Source organism: Martes martes (genome assembly GCF_963455335.1).
Source record: "Martes martes genome assembly, chromosome: 13".
NCBI classification, from domain to species: Eukaryota; Metazoa; Chordata; class Mammalia; order Carnivora; family Mustelidae; genus Martes; species Martes martes.
Window position 1 is genome coordinate 14136810 of NC_137901.1, and position 17838 is coordinate 14154647.

General features: G+C 34.2%; 1 protein-coding gene across 6 annotated transcripts in view; it reads right to left on the bottom strand.

Moving 5' to 3' along the window:
• The window catches only part of RELCH (RAB11 binding and LisH domain, coiled-coil and HEAT repeat containing), a 118124-nt gene that overhangs the window by 13836 nt on the left and 86450 nt on the right, over positions 1–17838 (bottom strand). For 2 of the 6 annotated variants that reach the window (XM_080821046.1, XM_080821044.1), the window contains exons 22-27: positions 16983–17082; positions 11463–11545; positions 11198–11261; positions 9643–9781; positions 5505–5621; positions 932–1020 (exon numbers count right to left, since the gene is read on the bottom strand). In XM_080821046.1, the coding sequence (XP_080677172.1) occupies positions 932–1020; positions 5505–5621; positions 9643–9781; positions 11198–11261; positions 11463–11545; positions 16983–17082 (592 nt within the window). Of the gene's footprint in view, positions 1–931; positions 1021–5504; positions 5622–9642; positions 9782–11197; positions 11262–11462; positions 11546–12037; positions 12121–16982; positions 17083–17838 lie in introns of those variants that run through there. The other 4 variants (XM_080821045.1, XM_080821043.1, XR_013967824.1 and 1 more) reach the window with 3 other exon arrangements.

The following is a 17838-nucleotide window of genomic DNA, read 5'->3' on the forward strand; positions in this document are numbered from 1 at the left end:
GACAATATTCTAGACTCCTTCATGATAAAACTCAACCAGTTGACAATAAAAGGGAACCTCCTCAACCTGATAGAGGGCACCTGCAAAATATACCAAGCAAAGACTGAAAAAACTACAAGGAGAAAAAAGGTAATTCCTAATCATAATTTTAATAGGTGTTTTAAGAACTAAGAGAAGAAGCAGACCACAAAAAACTTGTAAAAACACAGGAGAATTAAATCTCAATTTACCTTATTAAACAAAACCCATGGATCAATTAATAATAGAAATGAGAATCCAATTTGAACTGAATGATAATGAATATACAATGTAGCAAATGCACAGGATGTGGCTAAAGGAATACACAGAGCCTTAAATTCATGTATCCAAAAAGAAAAGTTTAAAAGTAAATAATCTAAGCTTCCTCTGTAAAAAGCTGGAAAAACAGAAAAAAAAAAAAAAATCAAACCTACCATGATAATGGGTAGATAAAACAGGCTGAAAATACAGAATAGGAAATAAATGACAAGCGATTTTGGAGGAAACAAGAAGACAAACAGAATAAAAGAGTTAAAAGGAAATGCAAGACAGAAAATGCAAACTTGGTTTCTAAGAAAGTTAATGGTCAGAGATCCAATCGCATAGCATTTTACAGATTAAAAAGCATTTCATGTACATTAGCTCATTAGATTCTAATTACATTCAGTGAATGATGGCATGTAATCCCAACCATACATAATTAAACAGAGGATCAAAGATGTTAATGGACTTTTTCAAGATCTCCTAACCAGTAAGTAAAGCTGTAAAATGACCCTACACTAGATTTAAAAGAATTAAGCACAGCATATCATAATTGTGCCTCACATAAAGAATGCAAGTCTGTAGAGGAGACAGTAAAACATATGAAGGTGGCACAGATAATCACAGAGGCTTAATCATCATGGAGGCTTACCTCATGCTCTGGAGAAAGATGTTCCATGTCAGTGCGTAAACATCTAAGACCAGGTAAAAAGTGATTAACCATTAAATCCTCTGAAATGACTTGAGACAAGGCAGTTAAGGGAATTAAAAACCAAACTGGTATCCAAAAGAACAACAGAATAATAAAAATGATGCCTAAGGCATGCAGATCACTTAGAGCAAACAGGTTTCCCTCAAGCATGATTCTCATTTGTTGAGTTAATCACTTACCAAGAGTCAATTGTGTTTAACCCCACAAATCCCTTTATGTCAGTGGTCTTCATTATTTTAACACTACATAATTTAATTACATGTTATGTAAACACATGTGGTAAGTGTAAAAATTAAATCGTGTAATTTAGTTGGATGCTTAAATGAGTATGAAAAGTAAGAAAATTAATGTTTCCATGACAACTAAGTTGAAAAGTTTAAAAGAACTGGTAAAGGCCAATTGCTTAAAATGGTGCTGTTTAATTATGCCTGAAACAACTGTAAAAGATTAGGAAAAAGATAAAAACCTAAAAAAGGTCTATACCCAGTATCAGAAATGTTTCTGGATCCTCTTTAAAGAAACTTAAACTGAAAATCACAATTATATTATGGATGTGGTTTATCTAACAAAGATAATATTTAAGTCTGTGAAGCAGACTCACACAAAAGAAAGACCTCAGTCCTACATCAAAAGATTGGTAAAGAAAAGATCATGTATTTTAAGTTAAAATAAGTTATATAAACCATTTTCTTGATTTCCTGCTTTAACCATCCTATTAAACTAGTCTACTATTGGTCCTAATTGAATTGGATAAGAGAACTTTTACTATAACGTAAATTTAGTACTAGTTATATTTGGTGGTCACTTTAGAGTTTTAGTTGATTATCCTGACATTCAAAGGGATCAAGAAAGCAGGTGTATTTCTCAAGAAAACAATTCGCTTTGTTTATTTACAGCACATTCTTAGCTTATCATAGTTGTTAGCTATTTAAAAATAATTCTTAAAAAAAATTCTTATTTAGTATTATAAATACCATATTCAAGAGAAAAATGCAGGTAACTGAGTTCCCTTATAAAGATGAGTTAACTAGTCTTTTTGGAAAAAAAGTTATAATGAATTTCATTAATTAAAAAAAAATCGGTATTGATATATAACTTCTGCCTTAAAAATACTGTTCCGACCAGGGCGCCTAGGTGGCTCAGTCAGTTTAGTGTCTGCCTTGGGCTCAGGTCATGATCCCTGGGTTCTGGGATCCCTGCTCAGTGGGGAGTTTGCTTCTGCTTCTCCCTCTCTTCCAGCCTGTGCTCATTTGCTCTCACTCTCTCTCTCAAATAAATAAATAAAATCTTGAAAAAAAAATACATTTATGACCTAGATAAACTTACAACAAACACAATTTTGAATATTGTTTGTAAATAAGACTCCTATAATGAGTGACTTATATTTAGAAGGACTAAAAATATGGACATCATTTGGTTGAACTAATCCCTATAGTCCTAGAGAGGGCTGCAACATAATGGCTATGTAGTCTTATTCTCTAGATCTAGGGAAAGCACCACCAACATGTAACTGTGAGTGACCTTTCAATTAGTAGTTAAGAGTCTGACTGGGGTGCCTGGATGGCTCAGTTGGTTAAGCCAGTGACTCCTGACTTTGGCTCAGGTCATGAATATGAAACCAATCTAATTAGGGTTATGAAACCAAGCTCCACATTGGGCTCCCCACTGGCTGTGGCCTCCTCAAGCTTCTCTCTCCTTTTCCCTCTGCACCACTCTCCTACCTGGCACACAATCTTTCTCAAAAAAAAAAAAAAAAAAAAAAAAAAAAAAAAAAGTCCAATCTAGAGAAATATGGGCATGGATTAAGAAGCTGAAGATGGCCTTATTTGCAGGTAAATAGTTACGTCACCTCCTCTTTCTACTCACTGTTTGGTTATAACTTTTCCCTATGGAATCACACACTCTTTCTTAAGGGTTGGAAACTTAAGAGGTCATTTTATCCTATCTGATATTAGGAATCACCTCTATCTCATCTGTGAATGACGGCCATAAACCCTCTAACTGCTAATAATGACAGGACATTCATAGTTTAGATCCCTCCATTTTTAAATAGCTAAATTTGAAAGCTTTTCTTAAAGATTTTTTAAAAGATTGACTTATTTATTCTAGAGAGAGCAAGTGCACAGAGGGACAGAAGGAGAGGGAGACGGAGAGAAGCAGACTCCCTGCTGGTCGCAGAGCCCAACAGGGCTTCCGTGACCCATGAGATCATGACCCAAGCCAAAATCAAGAGGTGTATGCTTAACCGACTGAGCCGCACAGGTGCCCCCAGGAAGTTTTTCTTATAAAATCAGACTCTTTGCAACCTTCTTATGAGTGTTAGCTCTATACCTGAGTTACACAGTGTGTCTAAACTTGCTTCTACGTAACAACACTTAAAATAATTTTTGAATTATTTTTTCATCCCCAAGCTAGCTCTTCCTTGGGTTAAACATTTCCAAATTCCTTCTAATTTTTTTAAAACACGATTTTTTGACTTATTACTATGCTTAAATGTTAAAAGTTATAGTTTTTCCATGTCCTTATTAAAACGTGATGTCAGTGTTGAAAGGAATATTCTTGTGCTCTATCAGCTCAGAATTCAATGGAACCTCAGAACAGATTTGGATCACAGTACAATGTGATTTTATTGTGGCCATATGGCATTCTGTTGACAAAAGCACACATTATGACTCATGTAGAACTAACACTTTAAGTAACTGAAGTGGGTCTATTGTTCAGATGTTCTTCCCTTTACTGTATTGGTGTAAAGACTTTATTGTATTTATTCTATACTGTGTGTACACTAAAACACACAATAATATTCTTTCTATACAGATTCTATGTGCTTTAAAAGCCAATGGCTTGCCTACTTGGAATATTTGGTTTTATATAGCTACAATTTTTGATTTTTTGACTTTCCAGTTTCCCTTAAGGCATACTCCTTTAGAAACTCTCTGCTATACAAGGTTATACATAACTTTTTGCTTCAGTTTCTAAACATCTATTTTCACAAAGTCTAGGAAGGTATAAACATAGCAGTATTTTCTTGCTTTGGAATACAAACTTTGACACGCCATTATTACTTTCTTGAAAGTCTTGTTACTTCTCCATTAGTAAAGAGTTCTTCCTTGCCAGTTCAGAATATCACTTCCTCTTTTTGCTTCCTCTATCTTCTCTAAGTAGAAAATGCCAACAAGATAAATCAAGAATAATAGTAAGTTCTCCTTTTAGTAGAAATAAACTTAGAGAAGATATATGGATAGCCAAAGTACAAAATTACCAAAATATGGTGTCTCTGCCACTTTATAAACTGTATTATAAAAAACACAGCTTACATCATCCACATGAACAGGTAATCTATAGTCGTTTCCTAAAAATAAAATGCTCTCAACTACTCATCCAAACTCAAGTTTTAACATATCCCAAAGGACAAAGAGCTCCTTAACAGCTCTATGTTTCTACTTTCCCTACTTGATTTGTTCAGAATAAGACCTCCCACTAGAATGTTCCAATCAAGAATCCAGTGCCAATCAGTGGTATTTTGGAACATATTTATTTCATTCAAAATTACTTGTTCACTTGACTTATCACCTCAAACTGGTATATAATAATATGGAACAAAAAATATTAATCCTGAACCTTCCTTTGTCCTCTGTTTTCTCCTAGGAACCTGTCTCTACTGTCATTTTTTCTGTTACAATCAGAATTCTCTGAGTATGTTGTCTAGCCTGTACTTTTATAGTTCTGTTTGCATATTCAGCCTTTCACTCCTTTTTCAATCTCTTATTTCCTCTTTCTTGACCTCGCCTGCCTTTTAGTGGGAAAGCAGAGAAGCTGGAGCTCACTCTGCCCATCTTTATCTTTACTTCCTTCTTCGTTTTATTTTACTAGGTCAAGGATAGTAAAGAGAACATGTAACAGGACAGCTAAAGTTCTTTGTTCTAGTCACAGTTTTGCTTTCAACTATAAAAAACAGAAGAAGTCACTAATGGCTTTAAGCTTTAGTTTAATCATTTAAGTTTAATCATTAATAAAATGTAGTGGTTGACATGGGTTAGATGATCTTTGAGTTTTCCTTCAGTTGTACCGTCACTGGAGGTGATCAGCCATGTCGGCACTATACCTCCATGCTATGGAAAGTGATCTCTCCATAGCATTTCACAGGATACAGATGGTTAAACATTCATTGAAAAACCTAAATGCCAGAACACATACAATGCTTCCTTCCTTTTGATTAAGAGAAGCGTCAGCTGTAACTCATTTCTTCCTCAGTTACATTGCCAATTAACATAGATAAAACTTTTGTCAGTGTTTCAAAATTATAGAACATATAAGCACAGAGGATTTAAAATAATCTTTTAAAATTAGGAGTGGCTAGAATACGTGGTGGGGCAAGTCAAACCAAATTTTAATTTTCTATAACCATTATGTAAGTTGAAGAAAAAAAAATTACCTTTCAAACTTTAATAACTGAGGTTCACTGTAAGAATGGTTATATAAATATAGATACACATTAATAAAGCAAGGATACAACAACAGGAAAGTGCACTGTAGGCTTCAAAAAGATGGGTAGCAATATCCAGTCTTTTAGAATCCACAATTTGTAAATTGTTCACCAAGGCTAACTTATGCAAGTGTGGTATAACAACTGAAAAAAGAAAAGAAATTGTTAGATTTTTATCTAAAACATTGTACACACTATACTCATACATTAAACAAAATTTTTTTCATTTAAAAATTTTTAAAATTTCATTTTAATTCTGGATGATTTCAAATCCTTCACTTACTTTTTCTTACTAGAGAGGAAAGCATGTTTTTCAGAATAAAAACATTTGGAAGGAACAGACCATAGCACTGTCACTAAAACCTAAATATGAGGGTGTCTACAGGTTATTTGGCCTCACTGAAATTAAATTTCCCAATTTGAAAGATGAAAACCAAATAAACAAATGTAAACAATCAACCTCTTGTGTTATTATTATCTTTACAATTAAGTTTCTTTCTAAAAATCAGATATTACCACTGCTACTAAACAAAGGACAAATACAGTATACTTATTCTTTTCTAATATCAAATTATTTCACTCCATAAAACAATTCTTAGCTTTAGTTTCTCAAATTCTTAGAAAGACCAATGTCAAATAGCACCAATGGCTTAGTTCAAGTCACTCAAAGGGCTCAATATCACCTTCTGTCTCAATGAATAAGATAAAATTTCAAAAATATAAACATCCTAGTACTAAAATAAAAGTGATGGCCCAAGGAACAGTATCCAATGCAGTAGCAATGAGCACCTCTAGGGCCTAAAACTGTGTTTCCTAAATACCACTTCCCAGTAAAACCAGGGTTCCTTGAAGAAATGGTTGCAGGGCTAATGACTATTAAAGTATTGCTCACAGGGCCCCTTTCTAATCTCTGCTCAGTTAGGGAATCCAAAACACCACTCATAAGCACATACTTCTGATCAACTGTAGTGACTTCTTTCATTTTGCATTGAGTTTATGTATGTGAAAGCCACAATATTCCCTTAGAAAAACCTCCTGCTTCCCAATTAACCGACATTATAATCACACGTTTTACACTTATGTTAGTAAATGGCCAAAAAATGAAACAACAAACAAACCATGAAAACCATGAATTAACAATGGCCATTTTTAGGGTATTTTGACTTATCAAAATTAATAACAAGATACTTAAAAGGAGCTCTTGAAAAAAACTGGGAGACAAAAACTCCAAACATTCATTGATTTCCCACTGAATTCACTGAAACTCCAATTCACTAACTGGCACGCTTAGGCCTCAACAAATGGTGGCTCTAAGACAGTCTCTCTAGAGAATCTTTGAGATTCACTTCCCCTCAGCCTGTAGAATGTTCCTTGAACTTTTTCTATTGACACATGGCCTCTTTATTCCTTCTGCTCCTTTTCTGACCTCCTAATCAAGTAATCCTTTCCTTAATGTTTTTCTCAGAAACTCAATAACCATACTGCACAATAACCCCTTAAAGTTGCTTAACTAGAAAACAAATCTATATAAGTTACTTTAAACTCTAGATCCAATTAAAGGCTCTTGATCTAAGAGCCTCCTAAAGCTCAGAAGATAGACAAAAATTTACTACAAAATTCAACATTTCATTACATACATAGTATCCTAGCTACCATATCTGTAGCAATTAATTTATTTAACTGATAACTCCTTAGATGGCAAAAATGGTTAAAAGATTTACTAACCAAGATATGCATAATTCTACAACTGACCTTCAGTGGGCAAAGAAAATAGGAAATGTATAACATAAGGTCATTGCAGAAGCCTTTCGCTTAAGGGCAGATTAGATAGAGTCTACACTACAAACAAAATCAATCCATAGGAGACTTTATAAAAATTGATTTCAATAAACTTTCCAAAAATATCTGGGGTAGATCCAACAGCCAAAGTAAAGAGAATCTTATCCTTTCTTTTTGTAAATGGGCTCAGAACTGAAATAAAGAACTTCTAAAAAAAACCCCAACTAATCTGAAATGTAAAACTGCCATGTTAGAAAATCTCCAGCATATGACCGAACATTTTCAGAGGGCTTTATAAAGTAAAAAAGCTGAAAAGAAACAACAACAAAAGACTGAATTGTGTTCCAAATAAAACCAATGGCCTCTGAAAAAAAATCAAGACCAAAACGTCCTGTGATAATGAGGAGTTGGGAAAGAAAAAAAGTCCACTGGCTTCTGTTCTCTAAGAAATAGAATGACGAATATCCAAAATGCCACTCCAAGGAAGATACTACAACTCAACAATTCTCTGACCTTCTTCTAAACTCCTAAAAAGCAACGGTCTATAAATAAAGATGGATATCAGTATGGAATCCTTGTCAAAATGACTTCTACTCTACCACTAAATTTATTAACATAGTACATTAAAGTCTTCAGGGTAAAGTTTTAAAATAAAACGAAAGCGGGGCGCCTGGGTGGCTCAGTGGGTTAGGCCGCTGCCTTCGGCTCAGGTCATGATCTCAGGGTCCTGGGATCGAGTCCCGCATCGGGCTCTTTGCTCAGCAGGGAGCCTGCTTCCCTCTCTCTCTGCCTGCCTCTCTGTCTACTTGTGGTCTCTGTCTGTCAAATAAATGGATAGAATCTTTAAAAAAATAAAATAAAATAAAATAAAATAAAATAAAATAAAATAAAATAAAACGAAAGCCATTGGGCAATAAGTACAAAAGAAAACAAAAGGTTTTTTTTGTCTTAAATGGGGGAAAAAAAATCTGGTTGTACCAGAATGTGAAAGAAGACTGTGTTAAGACATATCTGTGGGTATACATTAAATTGTAGAAGGCTACAGGGATAACAAGTGGTTTATTACACCTATTCAAGCAGTGGAACATCTATCGTCAATATTCCCAAGACAACCTTTGTTATTTCGGGACCTTTATGAAAAGAAAATGTCTTTCTTCTCTGCGATACATAAACCTTTCTTTTGAATGTGCACAAGAAGGTTAGACCATGTTCTAGAGAGTTACTAACTCGACAACATGGGCACACACCAAAGACTCATTGCCTACTTAGCCAATTCCTTGATCTAAAAGCCAGGACGTAAGTCTCTCCACTTTAGAACAATGACAGCCTCAACAAAGCTGGTCAAAGTACCTTTACAGTTTTTACTAGAATCGCCTATAAATCTGATGTTACGGTATGTGGAACTATCCCTATTGCTAGCTAAAATGCCAAATCTTTTCCTGTTAACTAATCGTGAAATATTGCTATTTTCTCATGTCATCAACATTACCCATTAAAAAATCATTTCGTGATTATGTTTCTGTAGCTCAGTAAGTGTTATGCCCTCGAAAGGCCTTTTGGATAATGCTGTCCAATTCCTAACAATATTTTTTGTTGATGACACTTACATTAAAAATATCAGGCCAGATACGTAACAACTAGACTGTGGAAGAGTCCAATTTTGTTCTAGAAACCAAAATGACTTTAAGAAGCCAAACTTGTGGTCCTCTCTAGGGCATGTCAAATTGCTAAAAATTAAAGGACTGAAGAAGTATAGCAGTGATAACTGACATATGCTTTTGGAGTAATAATTACTGGATACTTTGATGCCACTAAAAGAAATTCCCGTCATAAAGGCTGAGGCCTACAGTAAAAGAAATACTACAGAAAAAAAAAAAAAAAAAAAAAAAGAGCTACTACAGAAACTAGAGAAAATGTTTTAGCAGATAATTATGCAAATCATTAGTAGATGAACAAGCTGTGCATTAAAACAAAATCATTGATCATAGCTGAATGGCACGGTAAGTGGAAGAAAAGCTTATTTTTCTTAAGAACATGTTTAGAAACACAAAAATTTCCTTAAAAATGAGAATTAAATAGTAAGTTTTAAATAGAACACAGTAAAGTATTTTGAAATTTACAGTTATTTTAAAATGTCTTAAAAATAACTTGAAATTGTTGATGAGTTACTTTTCATGTGTTACAGCAGTCAGTATATAGTATAAAAATTATCCAGGAATAGTATTACTGATCAGTTCACAACAGTCAAATGTGGCTCACTTTTAGCTTTCAGTATACGAAAGATAAAGTGGAGAAGGGCTTTAACATAAGACAAATCCTGAGAGAAGCTTCTGGCTTTGATCTTACATTACAATTTAGGGAAAAAAGGTAGAAAAATGTAACTTACACTCATCTCGGAACCTCGGTTCTGCATTAGGCCCAACTCTACCAAAAGTTTTTATGATCTCTGTATGCAAAGAATACTGGTCTTGGTACTGAGGATCTTCCAGAAAAGAAGCCAACTGCATTTTCACCCTTTCCAGCAACTTAAAATTGGATATTGTACAGTTATTTCACAGAATATTAAAAATAGAGTAGAGTTGTTACAGAGAATGTTATACATTAATCATGGCTTGCAACATGGATTCAAATGATTTATATCAACATGACACGAAAAATTTGCAATTAAAAAGTACTTATTTAGTCTTTCAGTTCAGAAAGTTTTTACATTTTTGTTTATGCTTGTTAATTCTTCTTTATTTTTTTGAAAATATAAATATTCCCTAACAAACTGTAAAAACAAAAACACCCACAGTAGAGAAGAACATAAAATTTATAATGATTTTGTATCTACATTTTAATTCTTAAAACCAATCACAGTGTAAATTACCCAATTATTCACCTTCTGAAAGCAATGAGTCATTAATGACTTATATCTTACTCACATTTCCCTAAAAGACATTTTTATTTTAGGATTTAAGAACATGTTGAAATTCTGCCAAGACTGCAAGCTTTGCAGAATGACACTTTTTAATGTTGCTTCACCAGTGAAATATATAAGGAAAAGATGGAAAACGTCTCCCCCGCAAAACTAAGTTGTTTAATTTGTTATTAAAAAATCTTTATGACAAAGGAACTTTATAATATAGTGTTTCCTTTTTTGGGGGGGAGGTAAAATGTCTATTTCCATTTAAGTGGCTATGTAATACGTGCACAAATGATTTATTTTCTATCTGTAGGGTTTTTCATTTGTATAAGACATGTCCAATTTGATAATAAAGAACGAAATTCTGATACTAATTTTAAGAAGTGTCTTACAGTTAATGTTGCAGACAGAATGTAATAAACTTGAAATTAAATCACAAGATTCTAAATCAAAATACACTGTTAGGGAGAAAGAACTTGATCATCTCCTGAAGCAGGCCTAACAGAGGGTTGTCACAGTTCTATGCGCTGCAGTGACATGATATCAGCCCACTAGACTTGCACCTTGCTATCAGTGACACAGTTATGAGAACAGAGGTGCCCTCTAGCCTCCATTTGTGAAACTGAAATAGGTCTGTGTTCCTAAAGTTATCTGGCAAAATTGTCTTCAAATCTGTGCAAACTGGTAATCAGGAATTAATGTCGACTATCTAGAAGTTTACTGGAGAACAGAAGGCCTTCTGCTTTGAAGGTTATTCAAAACTGCAATATTCAGCTAGGCTTAAAATGGAACATCTAAGAGTTGGCTTATATTTAATTTTCTAATTGAGGAGAAAGATGGAGATTTCCTTAGGATATGAAGATATACTTTGGGCAAGGCTCTCATATTTTCAATACTGAGATATTCCTCTGGCCCATAACGAACTAAGAGATAAACTAAGAGGTATAATGCTCCCTGCCCCCTACCACTGGATGCATGTGTGTAATGTATCATTACCTCAACAGTACACAGATATTAAATTTCAATAATTTCCTACCTCTCTCTGAATAACTGTTTCCATAATAGTGCCAAAGGCCGGAATTGTGGCAATTCTGACAGAGCTGTTAGAATTAAAAAAGAAAGAAACTGAAACTTTCTTTGAGGTGAAAAACTGATTATTAAAATGCATATCAAAGTAAGTACAAGGTAAATATACTGTATTAGTCTCTAGCAATGACAAATTAAATTTAAAAAAAGCAGACCAAGAAGAATGCTCAAAAAGACAGACAGGATAACTTAAGGTCGCAGTCTGTGGAACTCACAATTCAGGATCACTGGACAAGGTAACAAGGGCCGGAGCAACCCGCTTGTCAACTAACGCTTCACTCATGCCTCGAAGAGTCAGCTGTAAACCAGTCAACATGCAATAAAAAATGGTTTGGTAAACTGGAATGAGAACTGGGTTAGCTGTGACTGAGGATGGGCAGGCAGACTCATTGGTCTTTCTTGGTTTAGTCACCCACATGAGACATTAAAAGGTTAAGCCTTTGGTTCATGCCACTATACTTACTGGTAACAACATGTTAGTGAGATTAGCAGAGCATCCTTTCTTGGCTTGGAAGAAATAGTCCATCAGCATATTCTAAGTTTTGGAAATGTTTATTGAGAATGATAATAATGTATTCTTTTCATGTATGGCCTCCAAATGTGATGGTTGACATTCAAAAAAAAGATACATGAACAGTATAATAAAGTTTAAAATCAAGTGAATATAATCCAATATTATTATTTTAAAGAGATAAATATATTCTTTAATGGATTTAAAAGCTGATGGTTATTTCTTGACAGGCACATTTTGAAAGGGATGCTGAATGTAAAAGGCAGGGATGACACTTACATTTCAGGGTCACTGGAGAGAGTAATGAGAGCAGGAACAACCCTCTGAGCTACCAGAGTTTCATTCACCCCCTTCACCAACAGCTGATTGGTCAGCGTGGGGGGTATTCACAGGTGATGCATGGAAAGAGCAAACAGTGCCACGGGAAGAAGAAAGGAACAACCAAGAGAAAGAGAGAAAACACAAAAGCAAAACCAAAATTAGAAGCTAAGCAAATATTGCTTCTAGAGTGCTTTATAAAGGCAGAGAATGCTTAGAAGAGAATAAAGCTTAAATAGCCTAGCAGTCCACGAAAACAGAGTCTGTCACCAATTCAATGGCAGTTTGTACTTTTGGTCAAAGTATCCAGGCAATTTTTGTGTTCAATCAAATACAATTTTTTAAAAAAACTTCTCTTTCTTCCTTTCTTTTTTTTAAACTTAAAAAGAAGATATATACTGGATTTTATGGTTAAAATTGTTGAAGTAAATCTGGTGTCATTTTGTTATGACCAACAAGGTACAAACTGGACTGTTTTAAAACCAAACTCAAATGGCCAGCAGACACCACTGAACTGCTCTGATTGTTCCATGGCAAGTCAACATAAAAATCCAGGACAATTCCCAACCTTTTACATCACACAGTTTTCTCTTTTTAGGTACAGAGACATAATGCAGACTAAGTGGAAAGTACTACGTCTGGGAGTTGGATCTGGGTTCAGACTCTACCTCTCCACTTAGCCCACGTGGCCTTAGATATGTTACATAATCTCTTGAAACTCAGTTTTCTCATCTGAACGTGGTGATACTGTTATTTATCTTAAAGGATCATTGTGCTACTAACTACATGTAATATACCTAAGTACTATATCTGACAAAGATTATGCATTCAAGAAATGTGAGTTTAATTATTATGAGTACTCCAAGATATAAGATTTATGATGTATTTGAATGAAGAAATTATTAATTAAAAAATTGTTTTGGCCAGTCCAAGTTGTTAACATTTATAGTTATTTTACATTTCTCTAAAAGCTCAAATGAATAGGAAAAATATGATAAGCACAATTAGACCAACCTATTTCTATGATCTAATGATAAAATAATTCATTTAGCAACCAACCCTAAATCTAGAAGAAGAGGACAATATTGGGCAGTATACATTTTGTTTTTAAAAGGGCGACATCCTAATCCTACATTCTCAATTTCAGAATTAAACAAATGAATCCTAAATGCTAATCAATCTGTTCACCTTGTAAGGGATCTAGGCCTCATGGAAGATGGATGATGGGCTTTAGTAACAAAAGCCTAACACTGTGTGCATGTTAACACATTCCCCCTATACACCATATCAGAGACAGCAGAACTCACTTTACATGGGATTTTTAATTTAATTCTTAATTCTATTTAACAACTGATTGACTTTAAAATCTACTTTCATATTTTGAAATAACTTTTATAAAAATACATGGATAATTAGGCTGGAATAAAATGACAAAAGAACTTTTGCTACCACCTTAAGATAGTAGATATCAAGCAGAAAGAAACAGTGGAAAGAAGTTCAAATACTGTTAAATAAAACTTTCTTCTCTGTACCACTTTATAAATAAGATAGCTTGGATTTGAATCAGTAAAGTGTATTTTAAAGTGTCTGCTATCTCGTGCCAGCCAAAAAGCATTTCAAAAGGGGGGGAAAATCTAGGGGACAAGTTAATTTTTCATTGCTCTGCAGTTTTAAGTGTAATTTCTTTATTAAGCTAGAAAAAAAAGGGAAAATTTAAGAGCTATTGCTTGTTATACATTTTACATACAATGTATTGTTTGACTTTTTTTTTTTTAAACGATTTTATTTATTTACTTGAGAGCACAAGCAGGGGGAGTGGCAGAGGGAAAGGGAGAAGCAGGCTCCCCACTGAGCACAGAGCCCCATACAGGGCTTGATCCCATGACCCTGGGATAATGGCCTGAGCGGAGGCAGCTGCTTAATCAGTTGAGCTACCCAAGTGCCCCTCATTTGAACCTTAAACCTGGTGAGCCAAGTACAATGACTAATATCAGTGTTCTAACATATGAAGAAACGGAGTCTTAGGGAAGAAGTTAAGTAACCTGTCCAAGGTTTTGGAGGCAATAGGCAGTTAGAAAATGGACTCAGCCACATGGGTCTCACAAGCCCCAGTGGTCTTTGAGCTGGCTACTGTTACATGCTTAGCTAGTATGAGGAATCATCCCATGAAGTTCTTTTCTGCATCTTTTGGGAAATCCATTATGTCATATGACAATTTCCTTATAAATCAATTTCAATAACAATCTGTCACTTCAAAAAGTAACATACTACCTCTTATTTAACAACGACAGACTGAATTTCCCCTTTTTGCCCTGCTGTCTGAAAACTCAAGAGCTGCATTTAGCATATAATTTCACTAAGTATCTCCTATTATGTCCTTGGTATATCCATTTCTTGCTTTCTTCTCAACAGTTTTTGGTCTCACATTAAAAATTTTCTTTTGTTATAAATGTCCCGCTTTTTACGTTTTTATTTTGAATTAACTTGATTGGCAGGGGGAAGCAAGCACAATTGTAAATTATAAAGAATTAGTTTAAAAAAACCTAATGAAACATACTTATTCTTTCAGTACAATTTTGTTCAAAATAAGGTTCGTTGACAAAAAAGTAATTATTTTTTTAAAAGATTTATTTATTTTTAGAGATTTTATTTATCTATTTATTTATTTATTTATTTGACAGAGATCACAAGTAGGCAGAGAGGCAGGCAGAGAGAGAACGGGAAGCAGGCTCCCAGACGAGCAGAGAGCCCCACGTGGGGCTTGATACCGGGACCCAAGCTAAAGGCAGAGGCTTTAACCCACTGAGCCACCCAGGCGCCACTCTTTATTTATTTTAGAAAGAGAGGGCAAACAGGGGGAGGGGCAGAGGGAGAGCAAGAAAGAGAATCCTTAAGCGGAGGCCCTGCTGAGGCTGCAGCCTGATGCGGGGCCCCATCCCAGGACCCTGACATCATGACCTAAGCTGCACTCAACCGACTGAGCCACCCAGGCTCCCCCAAAAAACTAACTTTATTTTTTTCTACTGATGACTTTTACTGGCATGATCACTGAAAATTTTTTTATCATAAATGAGTTTGAAAAAATATTGAAATAAATTTCTCAAATTTGACTCAGAAGTTCATAATCAACCTGAAAGAACACTGAAAACTCCTGGAGCACAGGTATAGCTTCCAACCCAGCACTGACTGCAACCGTAGAAACCAAAGCCAGGCAAAAGCCACATATAAGAAATAAGACAGAAAAGAGCCAAAAATAGAGAGGATGTTTTATTTTATTTGCTTAAATTTTTTCATTTATATGGTATACTTTGCCAGTGCATACATAATTTGAAAAACAAATGGTTTAAGAGAAAGAAGTAGCTTTTAGGGTCTTAGAATAAAATCCTATGGGAAGAGTGTATTAAAGACAGTTCTTTATATAAAAGGATGCTTTTTTCTTTCGTGGATGACTTTTTTTCCAACATATTGAATAATCAAAATTATTTATACTCACAAGGAACTTTTATTACAAAGCAAACTGATTTTTTAATTTGGCATTCAACTTGACAAAGAACACTTGAACATAGTTTTTTTTTTTTATCAAATATGTATAATAATGGAGGGAGTAACATGGACAGAGGATGTTCAACCTCCTTGGTAAAACTGGAATTTTCTTTAGATTTCACAAATCTATTTTCTGTATTTAAAAATTTGCTTAGATACATATTTTAAACATACCAATGCTCTATGCTTCAAATGACAATTTATCTTAAATTGTGGAAAAATTCTGAAATTCAGGAAAAATTATCCAAAGGACTGAATTAACCAACTCTCTTTATGGAAATAAATGCTTTAAGATATTTTAAGAATCACATGCATATTAGGGATAATTTTAGCTTAGATAGATATATGTTCCCTAAACTATATGTTACTTTGTGAAATAGCATGATAAGAAAAAAAGAATAATGGTAATGACAGTTAACATTTACTTAGTTTAATATGTGCCAGACACTGTTTTAAGGGCTTCACAAGTATAAATTCATTTCATATTAACAAAAATCTTTTGAGATGGACACTTATTATTATCATCTTCATTGTGTAGATGAGGAAACTAAGGCACAGAGAAGTCTGAACTTGCTGCTAAGTGGCAGAGACAGACACTGAACCCAGGCAGTCAGGCTCTATGGCAAGACTCAGTAGCAAAAAGAAATAAGGAACACACTTTATCAACTTTAGCCTTCAAATATAAGTTCTAGAGCTAGAAATCAATCAAAATAAAATAATCAAGTAGGTTATGGAATAATTTCCTCTATGATGGCTATTTCAATTTTCAGAAGATAGGCGTTTTAATTTTCATACTTAACTTGGGTTGGTGGCAATTTAAGAAAATGTAGTTAAACAGACAATTTCTCTTAATAAGTCTATGGGCAGTTAATGTACAGGGATGTTATTCTAGATACAACATGTGAGAAAATAAGTAGAAGTAGTCAATAAAGTAAGTATTTTCATATTTCCAATAACTGATTTTTTAATGTGATTAATGAATCCAACTATAATTTACAACTTTAAATATATCTTATATTGTTTTAGTTTATTTTAGTAGCTCTTTTATCTCTATAAATAGAAAAGTATAATCAGAAAGATTTATAAAGGATGGAAATTAAGTAAGATTTAAAAGAAAATATGAGAAATAGAACTGATAATAGAATAACATCCAAGGAACCAATAAGGCTAGAAAACATTCTTAAATATATCAAAGCTAAATTTCTGCCCCATCACACAGTACACAACTAGATACTGTTTACTGCCAAAAAAATACACATCAACATAACATAGGATTCAAAACCTTTTTAAAAAAACATTCCCTTCTCCTTCTTCCAAAGAAAATCATTATAATCTGAACCGAGAGAAGCATTTATTTACATACCTCGAACATTCTAGCAGCAGTACATCTCACAAGTGCTGACGTATGGACAACACCATACCACAGAACAGTTAACAGTAACTCATGGTAGGCTGGATTTGCACTGAAAGAAAAAACTTGGTGTTAAAAGTGAGAGCCACAGTGCCTCACTGGTGTACTGAAAAATACTACATTTATAAGTAATATTATGACAAAATGGCAAAACTGACAAAATGACAATGACAAAAACATTGGCAAATCATATGAAATTACTCTGTGTAGGTTTAATAGGTTATATCCAAGATTCTTTAAAAAAGGAAGTCACCTCACAAAGCCACAGACTTTTAGCATATTCAGGAATTATAATTTTAGGTTCTACAAACATTTGCAATTATGACAGAAATTTCAACTGTTTAATAGCATAAAAGTTAAAATTATTAAAAAAAATAAAGAAAAAGAAAATCTACCTAGGAGGAAAAAAAGATAGGGCACTGGACTAAGAGTCAGATGGGTAAGTTAAACCTCTGTGGGGCTTAATTTCTATATCTACAAAAATTGGGGAAGCAATGCATGTCCTTATTTATGTCGTATGTTTACTGTAGGATCAAATGAGATCAACTCAAATCATGTACAGGGAAGGATAAGTTGGCTGTGAAGCCTATCTAAATGTAAGACTGTATTGCTATTTTTTTTTTTTAAAGATTTTATTCATTTATTTGACAGACAGAGCTCACAAGTAGGCAGAGAGGCAGGCAGAGAGAGAGAGGAGGAAGCAGGCTCCCTGCGGAGCAGAGAGCCCGATGTGGGGCTCGATCCCAGGACCCTGAGATTATGACCTGAGCCGAAGGCAGAGGCTTAACCCACTGAGCCACCCAGGCGC